Raw genomic sequence first — 27,882 nt, forward strand, 5'->3', positions numbered from 1 at the left:
GCACCATAGAATCTCGATTGCACAGATCAACGCACAGGCAATACCATGGCGAGTATACAAAGATGTCTTTTGATACTAGCTAACGTCGTTGCAATATACACATACTGAGATGACAGAAGTCATGGGATAGCGATATACACATATAACGATTGCGTCGTAATGCGTGCACAAGCTGTAAAAGGGCAGCTGCATTGGGAGAGCCGTCATTGGTACTCATGTGATTCATGTGAAAAGGTTTCCGAAGTGATTATGGTCGCTCAACGGGAATTAACAGACTTTCAATGCGGAATAATACACTACAGGCCATTAATATTGCCACACCAAGAAGAAATGCAGATGATAAACGGGTATTCATTGGACAAATACACTCCTGGAAATGGAAAAAAGAACACATTGACACCGGTGTGTCAGACCCACCATACTTGCTCCGGACACTGCGAGAGGGCTGTACAAGCAATGATCACACGCACGGCACAGCGGACACACCAGGAACCGCGGTGTTGGCCGTCGAATGGCGCTAGCTGCGCAGCATTTGTGCACCGCCGCCGTCAGTGTCAGCCAGTTTGCCGTGGCATACGGAGCTCCATCGCAGTCTTTAACACTGGTAGCATGCCGCGACAGCGTGGACGTGAACCGTATGTGCAGTTGACGGACTTTGAGCGAGGGCGTATAGTGGGCATGCGGGAGGCCGGGTGGACGTACCGCCGAATTGCTCAACACGTGGGGCGTGAGGTCTCCACAGTACATCGATGTTGTCGCCAGTGGTCGGCGGAAGGTGCACGTGCCCGTCGATCTGGGACCGGACCGCAGCGACGCACGGATGCACGCCAAGACCGTAGGATCCTACGCAGTGCCGTAGGGGACCGCACCGCCACTTCCCAGCAAATTAGGGACACTGTTGCTCCTGGGGTATCGGCGAGGACCATTCGCAACCGTCTCCATGAAGCTGGGCTACGGTCCCGCACACCGTTAGGCCGTCTTCCGCTCACGCCCCAACATCGTGCAGCCCGCCTCCAGTGGTGTCGCGACAGGCGTGAATGGAGGGACGAATGGAGACGTGTCGTCTTCAGCGATGAGAGTCGCTTCTGCCTTGGTGCCAATGATGGTCGTATGCGTGTTTGGCGCCGTGCAGGTGAGCGCCACAATCAGGACTGCATACGACCGAGGTACACAGGGCCAGCACCCGGCATCATGGTGTGGGGAGCGATCTCCTACACTGGCCGTACACCACTGGTGATCGTCGAGGGGACACTGAATAGTGCACGGTACATCCAAACCGTCATCGAACCCATCGTTCTACCATTCCTAGACCGGCAAGGGAACTTGCTGTTCCAACAGGACAATGCACGTCCGCATGTATCCCGTGCCACCCAACGTGCTCTAGAAGGTGTAAGTCAACTACCCTGGCCAGCAAGATCTCCGGATCTGTCCCCCATTGAGCATGTTTGGGACTGGATGAAGCGTCGTCTCACGCGGTCTGCACGTCCAGCACGAACGCTGGTCCAACTGAGGCGCCAGGTGGAAATGGCATGGCAAGCCGTTCCACAGGACTACATCCAGCATCCCTACGATCGTCTCCATGGGAGAATAGCAGCCTGCATTGCTGCGAAAGGTGGATATACACTGTACTAGTGCCGACATTGTGCATGCTCTGTTGCCTATGTCTATGTGCCTGTGGTTCTGTCAGTGTGAGCATGTGATGTATCTGACCCCAGGAATGTGTCAATAAAGTTTCCCCTTCCTGGGACAATGAATTCACGGTTTCTTATTTCAATTTCCAGGAGTGTATATTATACTAGGACGGACATGTGATTACAGTTTCACGCAATTTGAGTGCATAGATCCTGAGAAATCAGTACCCAGAACAACCACCTCTGGCCGTAATAACGGCCTTGATACGCCTGGGAATTGAGTCAAACAGAGCTTGGATGGCGTGTACAGGTACAGCTGCCCATGCAGCTTCAACACGATAGCATTGTTCATCAAAGGTAGTGACTGACGTATTGTGACGAGCCAGTTGCTCGGCCACCACTGACCAGACGTTTTCAGTTAGTGAGAGATCTGGAGAATGTGCTGGCCAGGGCAGCAGTCGAACATCTTCTGTATCCAGAAAGGCCCATACAGGACCTGCAACATGCGGTCGTCCATTACCCTGCTGAAATGTAGGGTTTTGCAGGGATCGAATGAAGGGTAGAGCCACGGGTCGTAACACATCTGAAATGTAACGTCCACTGTTCAACGCGCCGTCAATGCGAACAAGAGGTGACCGAGACGTGTAACCAATGGCATCCGATACCATCACGCCGGATGATACGCCAGTATGGCGATCACGAATACATGCTTCCAATGTGCGTTCACCGCGATGTCACCAAACACGGATGCGACCATCATGATGCTGTAAACAGAACCTGGATTCATCCGAAAAAATGACGTTTTGCCATTCGTGCACCCAGGTTCGTCGTTGAGTACACCATTGCAGTCGCTCCATGTCTGTGATGCAGCGTCAAGGGTAACCGCAGCCATGGTCTCCCAGCTGATAGTCCATGCTGCTGCAAACGTCGTCGAACTGTTCGTGCAGATTGTTGTTGTCTTGCAAACGTCCCCATCTATTGACTCAGGGATCGAGACGTGGCTACACGTTCCGCTACAGCCATGCGGATAAGATGCCTGTCATCTCGACTGGAAGTGATACAAGGCCGTATTACTCTCCTGAACCCACCGTTTCCATATTCTGTTAACAGTCATTGGATCTCGACCAACGCGAGCAGCAATATCGCTATACGATAAACCGCAATCGCGACAGGCTACAATCCGACCTTTATCAAAGTCGGAAACGTGATGGTACGCATTTCTCCTCCTTGCACGAGGCATCACAACAACGTTTCACCAGGCAACGCCGGTCAACTGCTGTTTGTGTATGAGAAATCGGTTGGAAACTTTCCTCATGTCAGCACGTTGTGGTGTCGCTACCGGCGGTAACCTTGCGTGAATGCTCTGAAAATCTAATCATTTGCATATCACAGCATCTTCTTCGTGTCGGTTAAATTTCGCGTCTGTAGCACGTCATCTTCGTGGTGTAGCAATTTTAATGGCCAGTAGTGTAGTTGGAGCGAGAGGCATGGGACATTCCATTTCAGAAATCGTTAGGGAATTCAATATTCCAAGAATCACAGTGTCAAATACGTGCCGAAAAACCAAATTTCAGGCATTACCTCTCATCACGGACAACGCAGTGGCCGACTGGCTTCATTTAAGGACCGAAAGCAGCGGCGTTTGCGTAGAGTGATCAGTACTAAAAGACAAGCAACACTTCCTGAAATACTCACAGAAATTAATGTGGCCGTCTACGAACGTATCAATTAACGACCGTCGGACGAAATGGGCTATAGCAGCAGACGGCCGACGCGAGTGCCTTAGCTAACAGGACGACAGCGCCTGCAGCACCTGTCCTGGGCTCGTGACCATATCGGTTGGATCCTAAACGGCTGGAAACACGTGCCCTGGTCAGATGAGTTCTGATTTCAGTTGGTAAGAGGTGACGGAAGGGGTCGAGTGTGGCGTAGACCCCACGAAGCATCGGACCCAAGTTGCGAACACGGCACTGTGCAAGCTGGTGTTGGCTCCATAATGGTGTGGGCTGTGCTTAAATGGAATGAAACCAATCATTGACTTGAAATGGCTATTTTTAGCTACTTTGAGACCATTTGCAGCCATTCATGGACTTCATATTCCCAAACAACGATGGACTTTTTATTGAAAACAATGCGCCATGTCACTGGGCCACAATTTTTCGCGATTGGTTTGAAGAACATTCTGTACGATTCAAGTGAATGATCTGGCCACCCAGATCGACCGACAAGAATCCCATCGAACATTTATGGGATATAATCTAGAGGTCGGTTCGTGCACCAAATCCTGCACCTATAACAGTTTCGCAATTATGAGCGGCTGCAGAGGCAGCATGACTTAATATTTCTGCAGGGTGCTTCCAACACTTGTTGAGTCCATGCTGTGTCGAATTGTTGCACTGCGCTGGGCAAAAGGGGGTCCGACACGATTTTAGGGGGTGTCCCATGACTTGTCACCTCGGTGTAAGTAAACATATACATCTTACATTGTTTGATGAAAATCAGTGCACAATTATTTTGACACTTAGGGCTATAGTAGCTCGAGGACAGCTTGTGGTCTGGTACTATGAATTCATTTTACTTGCATGTGTGCTAGTTTTAACCTCTTATGTTCATGTAATACTATTGGCTGAATAATCAATGTCAGATGTGCCATCATGTGACACAGTGTGGCCGTTGTGTAGGTCATTCCCTGCACATCTCCTAGTATCTTGTAGGCTAGTATTACACACCTGACAAGTGAGCACTTAGTACGCATTATGAAGCCAAACAAGCAGCCGATACATTGGATCTTAGTTCACATAGTTATAATTAACGTTAGTAAGACAGATGTATTTACCATTCAGCAGTTCCTCAGAAATAACAGTTCTTTTTGTTAGATTCAAACAGATCATTTAACAAGTATTCTGGGCATCTCTTGCTACTGCACAGACCTAATGCATCGGCCACTTGTTTTGATTCATAATGAGTATTACTGTCTGAACAAGTATAAGACTGAACCGTGGAACAGACAAACGCCCGCTAGTTTTTCACGTTGCCGGCCGCGGTGGCCGAGTGGTTCTAGGTGTTTCAGTCCGGAACCGCGCGACTGCTACGGTCGCAGATTCGAATCCTACCTCGGGCATGGATGTGTGTGATGTCCTTAGGTTAGTTAGGTTTAATTAGTTCTAAGTTCTAGGGGACTGCCCGCATCTCGTGGTCGTGCGGTAGCGTTCTCGCTTCCCACGCCCGGGTTCCCGGGTTCGATTCCCGGCGGGGTCAGGGATTTTCTCTGCCTCGTGATGGCTGGGTGTTGTGTGCTGTCCTTAGGTTAGTTAGGTTTAAGTAGTTCTAAGTTCTAGGGGACTTATGACCACAGCAGTTGAGTCCCATAGTGCTCAGAGCCATTTTCTAGGGGACTGATGAAAAATGGTTCAAATGACTCTGAGCACTATGGGACTTAACATCTGAGGTCATCAGTCCCCTATGACTTAGAACTACTTAAACCTAACTAACCTAAGCACACCACACACATCCATGCCTTAGGCAGGATTCGAACCTGCGACCGTTGCAGTCACGCGGTTCCGGACTGAGGCGCCTAGAACCGCACGGCCACTGCGGCCGGCGGGACTGATGACTTCAGCTGTTAAGTCCCATAGTGCTCAGAGCCATCTGAACCATTTTTTTCACGTTTTATTTTCATTTCGGTGGTTTCAACCTGTATCACATACTGTTATGCTCTGGGGGAGAGGAGGATGGGAAAATTTATAAGTTATATAAAACGGGGGCTAAGAAATTAAGGGATGTAGGAAATCGGCGAAGCCGGCCGAAGTGGCCGTGCGGTTAAAGGCGCTGCAGTCTGGAACCGCAAGACCGCTACGGTCGCAGGTTCGAATCCTGCCTCGGGCATGGATGTTTGTGATGTCCTTAGGTTAGTTCGGTTTAACTAGTTCTAAGTTCTAGGGGACTAATGACCTCAGCAGTTGAGTCCCATAGTGCTCAGAACCATTTGAACCATTTTTTGAAATCGGCGAGGCACGGTGGACAATAAGGAAGATGGAAACGGCCAGCAGTCTCGCACCCACAATACAGTCTATACCTATCGGACCGTGGAAAAAGCACTTTGAAGAACTCCTGATAGAAAAAAGAAGAGACCACGTGATAGAAGTCTACAACAAAATAAGTACATTAGGTAATATTGAACCTATACTAGAGGAAGAGGTAAAAGAGATGCCGAAAGAGACAAAGAACGGAAAGGCATGTTGACTGGGAGGAAGAGCGATGGCACTGTGGAAATATAGGTCCCCTCAAATGGTGAGACTTGTACGTGAATTGTTCAGGCAGATTGTGGAGGGAGAGGAAATACCAAGAGAGTAGTGTGTAGAATACAAATCTTCTATCTACAGAAAAGGGAAGAAGAAGCACCCAAAAAATTATAGGGCAATTACTGTTACGGCTTCTATCAGTAGACTTTTTCGCGCTTACTCAAAAGCAGAACTAGATTGAGGGAAAAATGCAAGGGGAGCAGGCAAGTTTTACAGTTGGACAATCTTCTATGAATCATATTTTTATCTTCAGACAAATAAATGAGAAAGTGTATTCTAAGGGTCAAGCAGGACACCAATATTTTTGAATTCTGTACCTATCAACAGAGTAGCGGAAGCGGCGGAGTTTATATAGGAGTAGAAACAGAACATATATCCTTCACTGAAGGATTATACCATCAATCGTACACAGCAGTTAAAGTAGGGAGAAAGCTGAGTTAGGCATTCTAAACATTGGAAGGATTCAGACAGTGTTGCAGTATCTCACCGATCCTCTTTACACCGTACATACAGTATATACTGGAACGTTGGAATCAGTCACTCGGAGGTATGGGATACTAGTCTATCCACTCATTATCATTTTCCAGTGATCAAGTACTGACAGCACAAAGGAGAGAGGATGTCACATTTATGATAACGAAATTAATGGAAATATCTAAAGGGGACGGGTTTAGAAAAAATATGAGCAAAACTGGACATCTAGTAAGCTACTAGAGGAGATGGAATGGATATAGAACTGCCGCAAGGAATTATTAAAGCTGTAAAGCAGTTCAGAAACTTAGGACCGATTATCTGTTCCTGAGCAAGCTGTGAAGCAGATGTGGAATACAGAATTCGGCAGGCAAGAGCAGCATTTAAAACGATAAATGGAATTCTGTGGAGTCCGGCAATGTCAAAAGAAACAAAGAAGAGGATTCTGTAGACAGTAGTGGAAAATATATCAACATACACTGATCAGACAGAAAATTATGACCACCTACCTAATAGCCGGTATGTCTATCTTTGGCACGGATAACAGTGGCGACGCGACGTGGGTTGGAAGCAATGAGGCCTTGGTAGGCCGTTGGAGAGGGTTGCCATCACATCTGCACATACAAGTCAACTAATTCCCGTAAGTTCTGGGAAGGGGGGGATTAAGCTCTGACGCCTCGTTCAATCATATCCCAGACGAGTTCGTCTATTTCAGATCTGGCGAGGTCGGGGGCCAGTTCATCAACTGGAACTTGCCACTGTATTTCTCGAACCACTTCATCACATTCTTGACCTTGTGGTATGCCGCATTATCTTATTGAGAAATGCCACTGTCGTCTCGAAACATGATCGTCATGAAGGAGTGTATGTGGTCTGCAACCAATTTACCATACGCCTTGGCCATCACAGTGCCTTGCACGAGCTCCATTGGACCCATGGATGATCACGTGAATGTTCCGCGGAGCACAACAGAGGCGCTGACAGCTCGTCTACATCCCACAGTACAGGTGTCAAGGAGCTGTCTCCCTGGAAGACGAAGTATTCGCAACCTCCCATCGGCTTGATGAAGAAGGTATCGAGATTCATCAGACGATTCAACGCTCCAGTGCCGATGGGCATGTGCCCATTTTATTGACAGTTGCGATGTCGTGGCGTTAACATTGGCACATGCATGGGTCGTCGGTTGCGGAAGCCCATCGTTAGGAGTGTTCGGTGCACTGTGTCTTCAGAAAAACTTGTACTCTGCCCAGCATTAAAATATGATGTTAGTTTCGCCACATATCGCCGCCTGTCCTGCTTTACCAGTCTGCACAGCCTACGACGTCCGATATCTGTAAAGAGTAGTGGCGGCCCAACCCCATGACATCTGCACGTGGTTCCACCTTGTTTTTTTGGATGTGGTTTCACCTTGGTTTCGTCACATGTTGAAGACACTCATCACAGCAGTCCTCGGTCAGCCGACAAGTCGTGCAGATTCCGAAATGCTCGTGCCGATCCTCCAGGCCATCACAATCTGCCTTCGATCAAACTCAGATAGATTGCGAGCCTTCCCCTTTCTACATACGGACAGCACGCTCACGGATACTACATGCACCGTGTATGTGTCTGACTAGCAGTCATCCACGCCAGGTGACAGAGCTATTGCCTGGTCGGGTTTATATCGATCGAAGGTCGGTTGTCACGATGTTCTGGCTGATCCGTGTACGGTGCAGAAGGATAGACCTTGTGGAGAGCTGCAGAGAAGCAGAGTACAGGCAGTAGAAACTGAAGAAATACGGAGGGCAGTCAGGACATCCAGGGCAGAGAGAAAAGAAATGATAAAATTACGGAGATAACGGATATGGAACAATCAGTCGTGCAAATAACTGAGACTAGAGCTCTTCATTGGTATGGCGACATACGGTGAGTGGAGCAAGGATGATGGCCAAAACCAATTCTGGAGCGGTCGCCGCCAGGAAGGAGGAAGCGGGGACGGCCGAGGTTAACATGAAGAGCGGGAGTAATTGGAAACATGAGGAAGAGAGATCTGAAAGAGGAAGGCTGCCATGATCGTGAAAGCTTGCGAATGGGAATACAGGACAGCTGCCGAAGAGTGAAGAAGCCCTTGAAAGTATGTAAGTAGTTCCAACCTGCCCTCCTACGTCTGCGTCACCCCTTTTTGCCTCCCTAAGCCCCCCTCCCCCCCCCCCCCCAGTGTCCCCTTCCTCCCACCCCATAATTCCTTTTTTACACTGCTGTCTTTTGAGTGTTTGTCTTAGTGTAAAAACCTTTAGAAGTTTTTCATAAAGTTTTCGTCATTTTGTTACGATGTCTACAGCTTTTTAATTATATAACGCACCAGTTATTGGAAAATTAACTGTCTCATGAGGTTGAATCTCCATGATTCTTGGTATTTATAGTACGTTAAAGGATTTTACGGTGTTTACAAGTGAGCTTTGAAATTAGATCTCCATGCTACACAGTCATGTAGTGTTTATGGCAAAATTAATGTACTCAGCATATCAAGTAAACAATTCTACTACCTTGTTCAAATCAAATGGCTCTGAGCTATGTCACTTAACTTCTGAGGTCAGCAGTCCTCTAGAACTTAGAAGTACTTAAACCTAACTAATCTAAGGACATCACACACATCCATGGCCGAGGCAGGATTCGAACCTGCGACCGTAGCGACCGCGCGGTTCCAGACTGTAGTGCCTAGAACCGCTCGGCCACACCGACCGGCGTGCATTAAAAACACGATTGCTATTTCACATAATGGAAAAAAGCAGTTACCAGATAATTATGTAGAACAGTTTCTTTCGGTCTTAGATTCACTTGATATCATTGAGGAAGACATGCGGAGTGCGCGGAATAACAGTTACGGCACGCCTCAGTCAGAAATGCAAACAGTAGTGCACATGTTTCTCTGGTGGTTTTTGACGATCGTTTCACTTACATTCATGACAGTTGATGTTTAGACACTGTGTAATGAAGCTTAAACCTGTGTTTTGGACGTCCAATTTACATCACAGCTTCACTATATTTGCCTGGCTTCCAAGTTTCCAGGTATTTTGTGTGCCGCAGGTATTTTCTCACACGTAATTATGAGACAACTGATTTGTGTAGCCTGATTCGTACTTCCCGACGCTGAATATTATTTCACACAGGTCAGACGATTTTTGACGCGTGAATAATGTAACAAGGCGCGTAATTCATACAGTAATTTCTATTCTTTCTATTTTTGTCCCCCTCTGTTATTTAAATTTTTTATTGTTTAGTCATTTCGGTACACACTCGAAAATGACCTAATGGCTAAATATAGATTAGTGTAAAATATATACACTCCTGGAAATTGAAATAAGAACACTTTGAATTCATTGTCCCAGGAAGGGGAAACTTTATTGACACATTCCTGGGGTCAGATACATCACATGATCACACTGACAGAACCACAGGCACATAGACACAGGCAACAGAGCATGCACAATGTCGACACTAGTACAGTGTATATCCACCTTTCGCAGCAATGCAGGCTGCTATTCTCCCATGGAGACGATCGTAGAGATGCTGGATGTAGTCCTGTGGAACGGCTTGCCATGCCATTTCCACCTGGCGCCTCAGTTGGACCAGCGTTCGTGCTGGACGTGCAGACCGCGTGAGACGACGCTTCATCCAGTCCCAAACATGCTCAATGGGGGACAGATCCGGAGATCTTGCTGGCCAGGGTAGTTGACTTACACCTTCTAGAGCACGTTGGGTGGCACGGGATACATGCGGACGTGCATTGTCCTGTTGGAACAGCAAGTTCCCTTGCCGGTCTAGGAATGGTAGAACGATGGGTTCGATGACGGTTTGGATGTACCGTGCACTATTCAGTGTCCCCTCGACGATCACCAGTGGTGTACGGCCAGTGTAGGAGATCGCTCCCCACACCATGATGCCGGGTGCTGGCCCTGTGTACCTCGGTCGTATGCAGTCCTGATTGTGGCGCTCACCTGCACGGCGCCAAACACGCATACGACCATCATTGGCACCAAGGCAGAAGCGACTCTCATCGCTGAAGACGACACGTCTCCATTCGTCCCTCCATTCACGCCTGTCGCGACACCACTGGAGGCGGGCTGCACGATGTTGGGGCGTGAGCGGAAGACGGCCTAACGGTGTGCGGGACCGTAGCCCAGCTTCATGGAGACGGTTGCGAATGGTCCTCGCCGATACCCCAGGAGCAACAGTGTCCCTAATTTGCTGGGAAGTGGCGGTGCGGTCCCCTACGGCACTGCGTAGGATCCTACGGTCTTGGCGTGCATCCGTGCGTCGCTGCGGTCCGGTCCCAGGTCGACGGGCACGTGCACCTTCCGCCGACCACTGGCGACAACATCGATGTACTGTGGAGACCTCACGCCCCACGTGTTGAGCAATTTGGCGGTACGTCCACCCGGCCTCCCGCATGCCCGCTATACGCCCTCGCTCAAAGTCCGTCAACTGCACATACGGTTCACGTCCACGCTGTCGCGGCATGCTACCAGTGTTAAAGACTGCGATGGAGCTCCGTATGCCACGGCAAACTGGCTGACACTGACGGCGGCGGTGCACAAATGCTGCGCAGCTAGCGCCATTCGACGGCCAACACCGCGGTTCCTGGTGTGTCCGCTGTGCCGTGCGTGTGATCATTGCTTGTACAGCCCTCTCGCAGTGTCCGGAGCAAGTATGGTGGGTCTGACACACCGGTGTCAATGTGTTCTTTTTTCCATTTCCAGGAGTGTAGTTTAATGGGGGTAATATCGTTCGATAACTTAGCATTGTGTTGTGAGTGTTAAGACTTGGATTTTTCTATAGCTGGTTATATGTCTAATAGTGATTTGAACACTGCTGATGTAGACTTGGTAAGCAGCAATGTCATTTTAATGCAGGTGGTGAGGGAAATTGATTTCTACAGTATTAATTTTTCGTGAAAATTATAAGTCCACTATCGACAAATTTATAGTGACATCACACATTAATAAAGCAGGTAGAACGGAGACTTGCTACGTAGCTGATATATATTTGTTGTTAAATAATGCACTGTGGAAATTGTTAAACTCGAGATATAAGAGTCACCGTTAAATTATCACGCTGTTTCAGTTGTTTAACATGCGATATTGATGTAATTTCTTTTATATGGCATTGTGGTAAGTGATCAGTTTCGATTTTTGTTGGGTGTGTGTCTTTAGAGAAAATTCGCCATTGGTGCGTCAGTCTGGTGATTCGACCTGTGTGGAAAAAGTTTCCGAATTGGCCCTGGTTACTTCTAGAATGGGCGTTTTGCCAGTCTAGCTGTACCAATAACCTCTACTTGAATTGGATGTGTGGTGTCACCGCCAGACACCACACTTGCTAGGTGGTAGCCTTTAAATCGGCCGCGGTCCATTAGTATACGTCGGACCCGCGTGTCGCCACTGTCAGTGATTGCAGACCGAGCGCCACCACACGGCAGGTCTAGAGAATCGTCCTGGCAATCGCCCCAGTTGTACGGCCGACGTTCATAGCAATGGTTCACTGACAAATTACTCTCTCATTTGCCGAGACGATAGTTAGCATAGCCTTCAGCTACGTCATTTGCTACGACCTAGCAAGGCGCCGTATTCAATTGATATTTATTATGTGAAGCATGTACCGTCAAGAGCGATGTACACCAATTATGGATTAAAGTTAAGTATTCCAAGATCTTCGTACTTTATTGCAATTCTCAAGACATTGTCCTGTTCCAGACCTCACGCCAGTCTGCGTGTAATTAAACGCGTGCATTTCGGCCTCCTCTAGCAACACGGTGTTGGCTCTTCTGCCAACACAGCAGGATGTCATATGAAGTGTGATCAGTACTACAGTGGAGAGAAAGCTACAGAGACGTGTAACCAATGGCACCCCTTACCATCACGCCGGGTGATACGCCAGTAAGGCGATGACGAATACACGCTTCCATTGTACGTTCACTGCTAAGTCGCCAAACACGAATGCGACCATCATGATACTGTAAACAGAACCTGGATTCATCCGAAAAAATGACGTTTTGCCATTCGTGCACCCAGGTTCGTCGTTGAGTACACCATCGCAGGCGCTCCTGTCTGTAATGCAGTGTCAACGGTAGCCGCAGCCACGGTCTCCGAGCTGATAGTCCATGCTGTTGCAAACGTCGTCAAACTGTTGGTTCAGATGGTTGTTGTCTTGCAAACGTCCCCATCTGTTGACTCAGGGATCGAGACGTGGCTGCACGATCCGCTACAGCCATGCGGAGAAGATGCCTGTCATCTCGAGTGCAAGTGATACAAGGCCGTATTACTCTCCTGAACCCACCGTTTCCATATTCTGTTAACAGTTATTGGATCTCCACCAACGCGAGCAGCAATGTCGCGATACGATAAACCGTAATCGCGATAGGCTACAATCCGACCTTTATCAAAGTCGGAAACGTGATGGTACGCATTTCTCCTCCTTACACGAGGCATCACAACAACGTTTCACCAGGCAACGCCGGTCAACTGCTGTTGGTGTATGAGAAATCGGTTGGAAACTTTCCTCATGTTAGCACGTTGTGGTGTCGCCACCGGCGCCAGCCTTGTGTGAATGCTCTGAAAAGCTAATCATTTGCGTATCACAGCATCTTATTCGTGTCGGTTAAATTTCGCGTCTGTAGCACGTCATCTTCGTGGTGTAGCAATTTTAATGGCCAGTAGTGTAATTTGTATCTGCTAATCCTTCTCTGTAAGATCCACTTCGCACCTGCTCTGCTCTGTTTGAGTATGTAATTTTGGTATCGTTATGCTCAAAAAGCTTCCTTCTGTACAGAAGAAATTTATATTTCCCCTTCCATATCCAACTCATAGAATTATGAGACAATGTATCGACACAAAATGAGTGAAGCATCGATATGAGCCATGTTCCTGTATAATTATGTCCCTAAATGGGTCGTGAACATTTCGCTAATAAACAATTTTAACTTAACCATTCTTGGGTCCTGACAATGGAATATGATGGAAACGAAACGGGAAGATGCGAAAAAACAGTTCGGTAAACCTACTTAAGTAGCAAAACTGCTCACTACAAGCAAACAAAAGGTACTGGCATTAAACCTGCTATGTACTACTCAATAATGAAATTAACGTTTTCAGTTAGCAAACTACAATTTCCAAGAAGCAAGGAGACTGTCAAATCACTAACAGTATTTGTAGCAGATTTTATTTCTATATTTATTTTTCACCGCAATACTTAAATGTTTACAAAATGTGCCAAACATGACAACTCTAATACACTGGCCTGATTGATTGTTCTGTTGTAAATCATCGATAAAACTGAATAAACTCGGGACATTGTCGTCTTTCAGCAGCTGTTTATCGGTTCCTGTCTGCAGTATGTCTTTTGCAAAAGATTGCCAATAAGTAAATCAACGGTATCTATTTCCCCGTACGTAGAGCGTCACCCATTTATTTATACATTCTGCTCTCGAGTGAGGAAATCTGAATAGATTTCAGGTTTATAGTGGCATTTTATTGTGTCAGTTGAATATTTTCCTTCACGCATGAAGCTTAGCTAATTTAACTGTGGAAACGGAACAACGCTTTCTGTCGATCATCAGTTACTGAACCATACGAAAAATAATTCTTGGCCATTTTGGTACGAAGTATAAGAGGAAAAGATCACTCGAAAGTCATAAACACAAGCGAAAACTCCGAATGCCTCTCGCTAATATGACGGCTTTACCATAGACCATCCTTCCAAATATGCCTTTGAATAGTGTTACGCACCGCGCTCACTCCTTCAGCTCATGGAGCTCAGTACTGGTCGAAATGAAGTTTTATGAGCGTTGCGGTCCAAGATCATCGTATCTGATGACCGCCATGCACAGACAAGAAACAAAGTGTCCACCATTATAAATCTTTTATACCGGATGTTTCAGATTTCTGGAAAAGAATCTAATTACCTGCTTCAAAACTAGTGCAAAAGAGGTGACATTTGAAAACTCGAGGGTGATTTGTACCTGGACAAGGTGATCAGTAAAATGGTTTAGCTTTATTTACACTTTTGATGTATTCAATCATTCCGCTATTGTCCAAAACAACTGCCTGAAACTTAGTAGAAATCGTCAAAAGTAGTTTCTTCTTATTCTATTGCTTTGTGCTCATTCCGTCTAGTACGTTAGGGGTCCGTTTTACACAGGATTTGGCAAATTTATTTTTATTTGGTTTGCAACCTGATGGCCTCCATCTTACAAGTAAAGTTACCCAAGGAATACACATCTATTTTGATCAGCTTTGAATATGTTTCTGTGCGGAGCAAACTAAGATTTTTTTGTACGTATCCATACGGCCGCATAGGATGTGACACAACCTCTTGAAAAAAAAAATTGAGTTTAATTTTTCTGATTTGGCACCGTTCAAACGGTAACAGATATTAAAAGAACTTTTAATGTACGTTACAACAATGCATTCAGATTTGTCGAAAAATCATTTTTTTCGAAATACCTCTCTCCTACATATCATTTTTGATTTCGATTTTTGAGTAGTAGCAAGACGTGCAGCGTCGATAATACCATATTCAGTCATATATGATGAAATGGTATTCCTGAGAAGAATTTGTCAGAAAAAAGCTAGAAATACCTATGTATCGCTGTATGCCCACCCGATTGTGTGTCTACTTCAATGCCAAAATTGCCGAAAGACTCTGCGCTTGCTTATTATTGTACATATTTACAATAATGTTACAACAATAATGTACAAACAATTTGAACTGTAACATTAATAAAACTGAAAATTTCACAAATTGAAAAAAGGAACACCAAATATAAAAAGAAATCACGAAACAACACAAGATTTTTATATTTAATGGAATTAAAAGAAAAAAAATATATAGAACAATATATTTAGAATATACATTCGGACTATATTTTTCCGAGAAAGTTTTTTTAAACAACTCAACATGCACGTGGAAAATATCGGGCTCTGTGCACCGATTTAGAGATATTTCTAGCTTATTTCTGACAAATGCGTCTTTGGAATATCACTTCATAACATATATGACTGAATTTGATATTAATGATGTCATTCGTTCTGCTATTAGATGACGATATGGAAACTGGGGGGGGGGGGGGATATCGGAAAAAATGACTTTTTCACGACTCATTTTGCACCGTTGTAACGTGTCTTAAAGCCATAGAACTTATATTCGAAGGTGTTTTGTTTTATGTATCAGTTATCATTTCACTGGTACTCATTCATTTATATATCAGTTATCATTACAATGGTACTCATTCAGAAATATTATACTCGAACTTTTTCAAGGGGTGTTTCACCCCCTTAGCGCGTGCACCATCTGTCTGAAATGTGTGAATTTTATTCCAGTTGTGACCGTATTATAGGCCTACCCGTTTGGTGTCGTATTTTCTGAGACAGAAATTGGGGTCCAACCCAGCATTTGCTTAAACGAGCGTGAGAAACCGCATAAAAACCACACCCACGCTTTCTGCTGCACCAGCCACGGTCTTTAATTTGTGACGAGGATTCGATGTCTGTGTCGGAAGCTGGCACGCTGCGCATTACGCTTTATGATGACCTATGAACTGGCAACGGCCTTGCCGCAGTGGATACACCGGTTCCCGCGAGAACATCGAAGTTAAGCGCTGTCGGGCGTGGTCGGCACTTGGACGGGTGACCATCTAGGCCGCCATGCGCTGTCAGCATTTTTCGGGGTGCAGTCAGCCTCGTGATGCCAATGGAGGAGCTATTCGACCGAATAGTAGCGGCTTTGGTCAAGAATACCGTCTTAACGACCAGGAGAGGGGTGTGCTGACCCCAAGCCCCTCCTATCCGCATCCTCCTCTGAGGATGACACGGCGGTCGGATGGTCCCGGTAGGCCACTCGTGGCCTGAAGACGGAATGAGTGACCTATGAAGTGGATCTATTAACCGGAAGAAAGAAGCACCATGCCACAGATCGTCCGTTCACGAGAGAAGCAGAACAGTCGTGTAACGTTTGGTATCGAACATCTAGGCAGGCAGAAGTGATGTACAGAGGTAACTCCACATATGGACCAGGAACTGTTCATTCCAATATAAAAATCCTGAAGACAGAGAAACTAAACACAGCGTACAGTTGCTGCTTTATTGGGGAAGAACTACTTCCAAGAATCGTGTAACTAGATGACAAAACATAGTGGGTGCACGTTATCTGATGCTGACTGTAAGGCCACAGAAAAAGTAACGACGGGAATTTTTTTTGCGAAACTAACACAGTTCCTACGTCACTGAGGATATCTCTTGGAATATACGTGCTAAGATGGAGAGAGTACTACAGTCTGGACAGAAACATTGGGCTGTTTGAAGCCAGTGGGATGGCACAGAAATATTAAAATACGTCCTTAGTACATCTACATCTACACTACGCGAGCTACCTTACGTTGTGTCGCGGAGGGTACTTTGTGGGCTACAATCACTACCCCAATTTCCTGTTCCGAGAGCGAATAGTTCCTGGGAAGAACGATTATTGTTAAAGCCTCCGTGTAAGCTCGAATCTCTCTAATTTTACCTTTGTGGTCTTTTTGCGAGATATACTTAGGAGGAAGCAATATATTGGTTGATTCTTCTCGGAACAGTAAAACACGAGTGACGCATAACGCCTTTCTTGCAACGTCAGCCGTTGGAGTTGGTTGATGATCTAATATGAAAATGTAACCAAATGCGCTGCTCCTCTTTGGGTCGTCTCTATTTTCTCTATCAGTCATATCTAGTACGGATCCCAGACCGACAAGCAATATTCAAAAAATGGTCGAACGAGGGTTCTGTAAACTTCGTCCTTTGCGGATGGACTACATGTGCCGATGATTCTATCTGGCATCTGCCTTACCTACGATTAGTTTTATGTGGTCTATCCACTTGAAATCGCTACGTACGCATACTCCCAGGTATTTTAAGTATGTGACTGCTTCCAACGATTGTTCTGTAATAGTGTGATCATATAATTATCGGTCTTTCTGCCTTTCTATACGTAATACGTTACATTTATGTTGATAGAAAACTTCCGCTTCCTGCACCAAGCGTCGATTTCTTTAGGTCTTCTTGTATTTCACTACAATTTTCTAGCATTGTGACTTCTCTGCAGAAATAGCATTCTCCGCGAAAAGCCTCATCGAACATTCGACGTTATTCACTAGGTCACTTATATCTACATCTACATACATACTCCGCAATCCACCATACGGTGCGTGGCGGAGGGTACCTCGTACCACAACTAGCATCTTCTCTCCCTGTTCCACTCCCAAACAGAACGAGGGAAAAATTACTGCCTATATGCCTCTGTACGAGCCTTGATCTCTCTTATCTTATCTTTGTGGTCTTTCCGTGAAATGTAAGTTGGCGGTAGTAAAACTGTACTGCAGTCAGCCCCAAATGTTGGTTCTCTAAATTTCCTCAGTAGCGATTCACGAAAAGAACGCCTCCTTTCCTCTAAAGACTCCCACACGAGTTCGTGAAGCATTTCCGTAACACTCGAGTGATGGTCAAACCTACCAGTAACAAATCTAGCAGCCCGCCTCTGAATTGCTTCTATGTCCTCCCTCAATCCGACCTGATAGGGATCCCAAACGCTCGAGCAGTACTCAAGAATAGGTCGTATTAGTGTTTTATAAGCGGTCTCCTTTACAGATGAACCACATCTTCCCAAAATTCTACCAACGAACCGAAGACGACAATCCGCATTGCCCGCAACTGCCATTACATGCTTGTCCCACTTCATATCGCTCTGCAGTGTTACGCCCAAATATTTAATCGACGTGACTATGTCAAGCGCTACACTACTAATGGAGAATTCAAACATTACATGATTCTTTTTCATATTCATCTGAATTAATTTACATTTATCTATATTTAGAGTTAGCTGCCATTCTTTACACCAATCACAAATCCTGTCCAAGTCATCTTGTATCCTCCGACAGTCTCTCAACGACGACACCTTCCCGTACACCACAGCATCATCAGCAAACAGCCGCACATTGCTATCCACCCTATCCAAAAGATCATTTATGTAGACAGAAAACAACAGCGGGCCTACCACACTTCCCTGGGGCACTCCAGATGATACCCTCACCGCCGATGAACACTCACCATCGAGGACAACGTACTGGGTTCTATTACTTAAGAAGTATAGGGTGTGTCGAACATTTTGGGAGGTGGTAGACCCACCCAAACAAGAGAAGGAAGTCCAGCAAACATGGGCTCTAAAATGCATACCTTAAGAGGTACGAGCACCTGTTCAGCAAAAGACCTGCGTTTCACAGCATCGAAGATAAAAAAGTCTCATAGCTCTTAAGGTATGCATTTTAGAGCCAATATCCACCGGCCATTTTTTGTTTTTTGTTTTGATCTATAATACTTCATCCCATAATACGGAGAGCGAAGAGTCCATGTTTATTGCACACTTTTTTCTTGTTTTGTGGTTACTACTTTCTTTCAAACTGTTACACGCTCTTTCTAATACGCTCTATATCTTGTGAAAAACAGTGGCCCAATAACACTCCACTGCGGTACATACGAAGTTATTTTTACATCTGACGATTTCTCATGGTTGAGAATGACGTGCTGGGTTCTGTTTGCTAGAAACTCTTCAGTGCAGTGACACAGCTGGTCTGGTATTCCGTACGCTGGTGTACGCGTGTGAGCTTACCTTCCGATTATAGTTGAGGTAGACCATTCTGGCCCAGTGCTGCATGTGTGGGGCGCCGCGAGCTCTGCTGGACGCACACTGGCGTCGGCAGGAGACTGCACGCCACATCCGCCGCCTTCCCCGTCCGGCCGCTGTGCTTCCGCGTCGCGTCACCCAGCGAAAATCTGTCTTTCCCTCTGGAGCTGTGACTCGCGCCTTGCCCACTCGTTAATATAACGTGTACGTCTTGAGGGATCGCGTACAGGAAAACCGCTTCTCGACTTTAAATTAAAAGCTACATACCTCAGTGTTACGCTTACACTCGCCTTAATAAACTAATGGTGGCTGAAATAAGGGTCAATTCTAGTGTCCGATACCACCTGTCGGCTTTGACCAATGACGTAATGTGTGATGTTATTTTATTCGTGCCGCAGAGTGCTGTCGATGAACGTTAAATGGTTTCTCTGGATTTCCTCGTTATGCGCGTATATTAAAAATTCGATGTAGATTGTTTTGTTTTTTTCTCGTAATTTGTTTTCGGCATCTTTTGTTAATGAAAGTAGTGGTGAGTTATAAGTAGTCGTGATTGATAAGGTCTTGATTTCTAACGCTGTTAGTTATGGATGAGTCAGTTGTTTTTACTGCGAAAATGCTGCTTCAGAAAATGAGTGACCGTAAATCAACTATAAAATTTTTGGAATCATTGGGCGTCATTGTTGAATTTTGCAAGTGCAGTGTCTGTGGAAATTATATCGTTTTAATGAAGGTTGCATCATCACGAACTTCCGATGAATTCATGTGGAGGTGCAGAAAAAATAACATATGGAGATGCATACGCAGGGGGACGTGGTTCGAAAGATCGAGGATGAGTTTAGAAGTAATTTTCGTGCTGACCTACTATTTTTGCTATGAATATTCTTGCAAATCTATCATGCACGAAGCAGAGGTTTCGTGTGGTGCTGTAGTCGACTGGTTCTCGTTTCGTAGAGAAAGTATAGGGGGTCATTGGGAGAGTCAGGGGTTATAGTTGAAGTAAATGAGCCACATTTTGGAAAGAGAAAGTACGAAAGGGGGCACGAGGTTGTTTGGCTTTGGGTTTTTGGAGTAGTAGTTTCTGGAGGAGATTGTGCTGATGTTGTATTTAGGGTTGTACCAAATCGGACAAAGGTGTCTTGACATATTTAATAGAAGAATATGTGGAAGAAGGTTCTGTAGTCATGTCGGATGCGTTTGCTTCGTACAAGGAGTTGGGGGTTATCATCATTTGGTCGTGAATCACAGTATTCAGTTTAAAGATTATAAGACGAGGCCATGTACTAACACTATCGAGGGGTATTGGGGGGCTGTAAAATCTGTTGTCGGGCGGGGAAAGATAAGGATTTCTGTGTGGTAAGGCCATTAAGATGAATACTGTTGTAGGAAGAGTATTCCTAAAGGTTATTGCTTATTTCTTGCATTTATTAAAGGAGTCAGCAAAATGTACAAGCCTCATTTTGTTAGTTAGGAATTGGTGAGTCTGATACATATTATTTGTTTTACGTTGCGTTTTTTTATGTCACTGTATTGTGCCAGTGCTACTTTTTTGGTTTCTCTGGAAGGAGGTTTTTCTGGCTTTTAATATTTTCTGGTTACAATGGTGGGCCGAGGGATATTGCTGCGTCTTTGCCGGAGGGTTTATATTATTGACTCGTGGTTTCATTCTTTTTACTATTTTAAAATTTTTCGTCTGATTGAGGGCGGGTGGTAGGGAAGAACTGATTTGGATGGTACCTCATTCGTGCGTGGTAGTTTGTGTTTCTTATTATTTTTTTCATTATTTATTCTGGTTTTGCTTCTTTCGTTACAGTTTGACCTTCTAACATTATTATTTCTTGTTATGTTTTTATTTCGTTCTTGTCAGCCTCAATCTTGGTTCCTTTGGAAGTTCATATGCGGTACGTTTCTTTTTATGGAGCCACTTTTTGTTTTCCTTTTCGATGTTTCTGCTACACTGCTCTTATTTTTACTGTCACTCCTGGTGTATCGATTTTACTGAGTATTATTTGGAGCTACTGTAGTTGGTGTGACTTTCGTGTAGTATAGTTATCGGTTGCAAGGTTTGGTCGTTTTTGCGTTTTATTTCTTTGCGTGTGCTGTAATGTGCGTAAAGATTTTCAATTTTTGAAAGTCTAGTCGTATTCTGTAGTTCACCAACAAGATCATTTTTTAAGCACGTTCCTGATATGTTATAAAATGTTTGCGCAAGAAACAGCAGTATTGGAATCGATAACTAGAAATAACGTCCTACATAGGTTGTTTCTAGTTACCGGTTCCAACTATTCGACGGTTTATTCGCACGTATATAATAGTCGCGTTAAATGCATTATGTTGTGGCATATTACATTCGTTGGTTTATGAGTATGATCTGTTCCATTCATAGATTGTCCATTGCAGCATCTTTGCCTTACATATGATGTCATTGGTCAAAGCCGACGGGTGTTATCGGACACTAGAATTTATCAGAAATAAGTGTTCCACAAAATAGATGTACGATTAATTTGGTTAAGCGAGAATGGGAAAAACACTATGCGATTAACCACGCAGCACATGGTGAGTAGGGTGTACAGCGGGGTCCAGAAAAATGAAGACACTCATTGATAGTCAATAATAATGAAACAAAATGACATACCGCAACAATTCTGGCAAAGGGGGAAGGTTATTTTATGTGTTCAAATTGAGCCCCATTAGCAGCCAAACAACGTCGATCCCTCTGGGCGGGTGGCAGAACTACGGCTGTCAGTATTGCCGGTGTGACAGCCGCACAGGACGCCACGACGCTTTCTCGTAGCTCGTTCAGTGTAGCTGGCTTCTGTTGGTAAATTTCATTTTGCAGGGTCCTGCATTGGTAGAAGTAAAGAGTTGTAACGTCTGGAGACCGTGGTTGGTACTCATCAGCTCCTCTTCCACCTATCCATCGTCCAGGTAGATTTTCGTCCAGTAGGCTCTGACATCTCTGTGTTAGTGAGGCAGAGAGTCATCTTGTTGTAGGTAAAAACTTTCACTTCCAAACACCTTTCGGATGCCAGGTGAAATAGATGTTTGCACATGAAGATACACTTCGCCAGTTACGGTACCTTCAAAGGAGAATGGGCCAATCGAACCGTGCGATGACAGACCACACCGGGTAATTTCCAAGAATGTTTGCCTATCGAAGCCGCGGGCTCCAAACGATAAATGTAGAATGTGCGATTCTAAATAGATCACGTGACTGTGGTGGCGGGCGTTATGATAAACTATTGGTGAGTTGCTAGGGAAACCCAAAATACACTCCTGGAAATGGAAATAAGAACACATTGACACCGGTGTGTCAGACCCACCATACTTGCTCCGGACACTGCGAGAGGGCTGTACAAGCAATGATCACACGCACGGCACAGCGGACACACCAGGAACCGCGGTGTTGGCCGTCGAATGGCGCTAGCTGCGCAGCATTTGTGCACCGCCGCCGTCAGTGTCAGCCAGTTTGCCGTGGCATACGGAGCTCCATCGCAGTCTTTAACACTGGTAGCATGCCGCGACAGCGTGGACGTGAACCGTATGTGCAGTTGACGGACTTTGAGCGAGGGCGTATAGTGGGCATGCGGAAGGCCGGGTGGACGTACCGCCGAATTGCTCAACACGTGGGGCGTGAGGTCTCCACAGTACATCGATGTTGTCGCCAGTGGTCGGCGGAAGGTGCACGTGCCCGTCGACCTGGGACCGGACCGCAGCGACGCACGGATGCACGCCAAGACCGTAGGATCCTACGCAGTGCCGTAGGGGACCGCACCGCCACTTCCCAGCAAATTAGGGACACTGTTGCTCCTGGGGTATCGGCGAGGACCATTCGCAACCGTCTCCATGAAGCTGGGCTACGGTCCCGCACACCGTTAGGCCGTCTTCCGCTCACGCCCCAACATCGTGCAGCCCGCCTCCAGTGGTGTCGCGACAGGCGTGAATGGAGGGACGAATGGAGACGTGTCGTCTTCAGCGATGAGAGTCGCTTCTGCCTTGGTGCCAATGATGGTCGTATGCGTGTTTGGCGCCGTGCAGGTGAGCGCCACAATCAGGACTGCATACGACCGAGGCGCACAGGGCCAACACCCGGCATCATGGTGTGGGGAGCGATCTCCTACACTGGCCGTACATCACTGGTGATCGTCGAGGGGACACTGAATAGTGCACGGTACATCCAAACCGTCATCGAACCCATCGTTCTACCATTCCTAGACCGGCAAGGGAACTTGCTGTTCCAACAGGACAATGCACGTCCGCATGTATCCCGTGCCACCCAACGTGCTCTAGAAGGTGTACGTCAACTACCCTGGCCAGCAAGATCTCCGGATCTGTCCCCCATTGAGCATGTTTGGGACTGGATGAAGCGTCGTCTCACGCGGTCTGCACGTCCAGCACGAACGCTGGTCCAACTGAGGCGCCAGGTGGAAATGGCATGGCAAGCCGTTCTACAGGACTACATCCAGCAGCATCTCTACGATCGTCTCCATGGGAGAATAGCAGCCTGCATTGCTGCGAAAGGTGGATATACACTGTACTAGTGCCGACATTGTGCATGCTCTGTTGCCTGTGTCTATGTGCCTGTGGTTCTGTCAGTGTGATCATGTGATGTATCTGACCCCAGGAATGTGTCAATAAAGTTTCCCCTTCCTGGGACAATGAATTCACGGTGTTCTTATTTCAATTTCCAGGAGTGTATTTATGTCGGTAGTGAGTGGGATGTCTGGTATTGTAGACGTTTCTTCCGCCGATTGCCTCACGTGGAAGAATCTAATTCCATGCTTATGCAATGCAGAAAATTGTTCGAATTTCTGTCGGGAATGTGGACGAATACCAGATGACGAAAGGAGGGACTGTGTAGACTTCGGTGGTGCGAAGTCTATAAAAGTTTGTAAGAACAGTTCTGACAGTGAAATACCTTTACTGTTTCATTGCGGAAACTGTGGTAAACGAACGACCATCAGGAAGAATACATGGTTTAACTATTCCAATTTATCGATCCAGACCGGCAAAATTCTTGTATCTTGCTGGATTAGGGTCTATACCCTTCAAGCAACAGCATCAGAAACTGACTCATCTACCAATACCGTGTGCAACTATTTCGGGTTTTGCAGAGAAGTTTATTATGTAATAGTGACGAACGACAGTGTACCGATAGGTTTTAACAAGATAATAATAAGTTGTCGTCTCTTCCTTCTCTATGAATAGGTGATGAATGCAGCTAGCCGCTAACTTTGTGTAATGTCTTGTCTGTATAGACGTGTATCTGTTGCCTTTAAGATCCCTTCACCTTCACACATAAATCTATACAGTAAAGTAAGGGCCTCCCATTTGTTGGCTGACTTGCTGTAAGAGATCTTTACATTTATTAGTACTGTTAAACACTGTATTCAGTCGGGAGAATCAATCGTGTGGACAATTTGTTCCTTTTACGAAAGATTGCGAATTCCAGATGTGTACGAAGCCTTTTTGGACGATTTAACACAGACTCAGTGATTGCAGGCTCTCTTCGACACAGCTGAAACTTCCCCACTAATTACAGGGCCAACGTGATCATCAAATGGTTCAGAAAAAACTCATTCGTTCATTCACTCCGGAACAAAAAGTCACAAACCTTATTTACGAAGGAAATTGTGTATTAAATCCATCTCCGTTACATGTCCAGATCTCCGGTGATTCCACGTCTTAATTATTTTCCGTGTACACTCTCTTTCTATTCAAACAAACCGCTAGCGGCACAAAAGTTAATTCGCTCGATTTAGCGAGAAGAAAGTCAGAATATGTAATTCTCAGAAATACGTCAATCCCTCAATCCCTACTCCAGAAACTGTCCTAGTTACTCTCTAACAACCATAGAGAATGCATATATGCATCTCTATTATTTCAAAGAATAAACGCGCTAGAAAATACTTTGGCGTCGTCTAGCTGTCGCCGCATATGTTACGAGAAAATCAGATCAGATACTTTTCCAAAGTGAATGAATGAGGATGGTTTGATTGACAATGATTAATTGGTGCGTGGTATAGGGTATTTTCTGTGGGGACATTACAATGCCCCTCGCAGCGAGCGAAGTTTGTGAGCCTAATTTTGATTTACCGAACACACTTCGCGAGCTATCTATTATTGTGGGTAACCCGGAAGTGATGAGTGTCAGTCCTCCGACTGAAAAAGAAATAATTATGTTTAAGACAGACGAAGAAAATAAACATTGGAAACATAAGAAATGAAGAGACAGGTACCGCGGCTGTATTGCTTTTACGTGCATCAAGGTGTTATGTTTGCTGTGCACAACCAAGAAAGATGATCTTTCATGAGACTGTTATCAGGGTCTACCCATTCGGGAACTTTCTTAAGCAGGGAAACCTTGGAAAACCTCTTAAGCCTAGACCCCCAGCCTACGGTACATAGAAGATAGGAAAGCCTACAGAAGAGAAAAAATAATTTTGAAATTGATCTCTAAAGGAAAGATAGGGATCGATTTATATAACGATTTGGAGAAGAGTGATTTGTGCCTCTAGCAAAAAAAAAAAAAAAAAAAAAAAAAAAAAAAAAAAAAAAAAAAAAAATAACTCGAGTTTCTTTTTTTACAATCTTGTTCCCAGGACAATATCTTGCGATGCTGAAACTCCCCCGGATCTTGCATGTCCCCGACGTCCACATTTGTAGTCGGTCTTCTACGCGGCCCACAATGGGAAGAGTAGAAGGAACAGGGATACCAGATTTCACATGCAACATTCATTCCGAAAGAATTAGCAATGACCGAAAGGGAAACTCTTCCTGTAAAAGAACTGGTTAGGTTCCACCGTCCAAGATTCTCCTTTTTGAAAACAAAATCCCTCTGGCTTCATGCATCCTTTTTCTTAGGATGTACTGCAAGGAATTTAGCCATTGACTTAAAGTTTCCGTTTATCCATTGACTAATGCTGTTGCCGAAAACATCATAATAATTACTCTAGTTTGAATTTTCTTTTGGACTTCGCATCACCATTTGTGCTTGTAAGTCCAAAAATTCTGACACATTTTCTGTCAATGATTTGTTCTTCGTAATTTAAAGGATTCATGCAACTTGCAGTAGATTTTGGATTCAAATCATCGAATAATGGAAAGTGTGGTTCATTTTATACAAAGACATAATCCATCATTTCCTTGAAAAGTCATATCATTTACCTATACTCATAAAAATTTTATCCTAAATACATATATTTCTCCGCTTGATTGCTGTAATGTAAAAGTTATTAGTAGTGAGGAATGTGGATTCTCTTCTTTCATTTATTCTCTGATTCATCCGGCATTCATACATGCACATATATGGAAATGGATTTTCAAACAAAATTCCAAAGTGAACAAGACCCATTAAATAACTACTAATTCTATGAATATTACTTTCTTTTGACATTCAACAATAAATCAAGAACTCTTAACGTCTAATTATGACACTTTTTTGAAGTTCAACATCAATCAGTTTCCCCTCGCGTTTGATGCGAGTCTCTTACAAAGCATATCTGTGTCGTCTATATCGATTCTAACTCTCGCGCCGGCGTCAATTGTTTTGCGCGGGAAATTATCTTTGCGGCGTTAACCGTCACTTATGATTCACTGCCTAAACGCACCACTTCACACCTTTACACATCTAAGCGTGCACTTGAAAGTATATATGAACATTCACTGTGAACCTCTTTTGATTATGCAGCGTCATTTTCGGGAAACATTTCTTTCTTCTTGAAGGTCATTCAGATCCTTTATAAATCTTGATGACATTACCAATGCTAAAGTTCCATGTTTACCCAAACACAGGTGAAGCCTATCTCCACTATCTTCTTTGCAGCACTCGATAGTAATAGGTAGTCACTATTTCTACAATCTGTGTCCCTGATTAATTATTTCAGTTTACAGTTTTCTAACACTAAACACAGACAGTTTATTGTTATGTTTTTACGAACGTTCATCTCTGTCACTTGCAATGGGGAGCAGTATGGGCTTGCAGAGGGTTCCATCAAACCCCATTTCAACATGCGATCTATTTCCTTTTGAACTTGAGCCTTTAACCTCCAGGGAACAGGACAGAAAGTTCTACAATACGTTTCGTGCGGCTTAACGTAAAGATGGCATATGTATCCCTTAATAACTCCTGGTCTTTCATCAAAAACGTTTTCATAGGTGAATAATAATTCATTGAGATGCTTCTTCTGATCTTCAATAATGCAGTCGGATTCATTTAACTTTTCAAACACTAATTGACCGAAATCTTCCTTGACTTGGAACTCATTAATTACGTGCTCTTTCGAATTTTGGGCCGTCCTGATTACTTGCACACTGATCCCACAATTATATTTTCTCGTAAGACTTTTTTTTTCTCAACAACTCCAACTCAATTTCTTGTTTATTTACATTCAACCAAATTTTTCCTGTTTTAAAATCTATTCTGCATCCGTATTGACGTAGGCTGTCGACTCCGATAATGCAGTCTACCACCAAATTTGTCACAACAAGGAATGTGCTTAATATTGCTACATTTCCGACTTCCACACCAAGTAGTGACTGCACCTTTACATTAGCCGATCGAGCTCCAACGGCGCCTATTATTCTGCAATTTTGAACTGGAAAAATTGGTACTCTTCTTATATTTCTGATTCTGTTGAATAGCGCCTCCGAAATAACATTTGTGGTTGCAGCTGTGTCTAAAACCGCCACTATAGGTACGGTCTCCATAATGACTTGCACTTCGGCTACTGCCACCTGTTCCTTATCCTCATCTTGTGGTTCTAAGTCCTCGGTCAGTTCATCTGCCAGTAAACGTCCAT

General features: G+C 44.9%; 2 protein-coding genes across 3 annotated transcripts in view; both read right to left on the bottom strand.

The window, feature by feature from the left end:
• The window catches only part of LOC126247365 (parathyroid hormone/parathyroid hormone-related peptide receptor-like), a 289,419-nt gene extending 270,280 nt beyond the window's left edge, over positions 1-19,139 (bottom strand). Inside the window, exon 1 of one of the 2 annotated variants that reach the window (XM_049948473.1) lies at positions 19,070-19,139. In XM_049948473.1, coding sequence (XP_049804430.1) covers positions 19,070-19,114 — 45 coding nt within the window. In that variant the 5' untranslated portion in view covers positions 19,115-19,139. The remainder of the gene's footprint in view (positions 1-19,069) is intronic. The other variant, XM_049948474.1, reaches the window with a different exon arrangement.
• Positions 1-27,882, bottom strand: part of LOC126247391 (parathyroid hormone/parathyroid hormone-related peptide receptor-like) — a 931,061-nt gene that overhangs the window by 736,443 nt on the left and 166,736 nt on the right. The window lies entirely within an intron of this gene.

The sequence above is a fragment of the Schistocerca nitens genome, chromosome 1, assembly GCF_023898315.1.
Source record: "Schistocerca nitens isolate TAMUIC-IGC-003100 chromosome 1, iqSchNite1.1, whole genome shotgun sequence".
NCBI lineage: Eukaryota > Metazoa > Arthropoda > Insecta > Orthoptera > Acrididae > Schistocerca > Schistocerca nitens.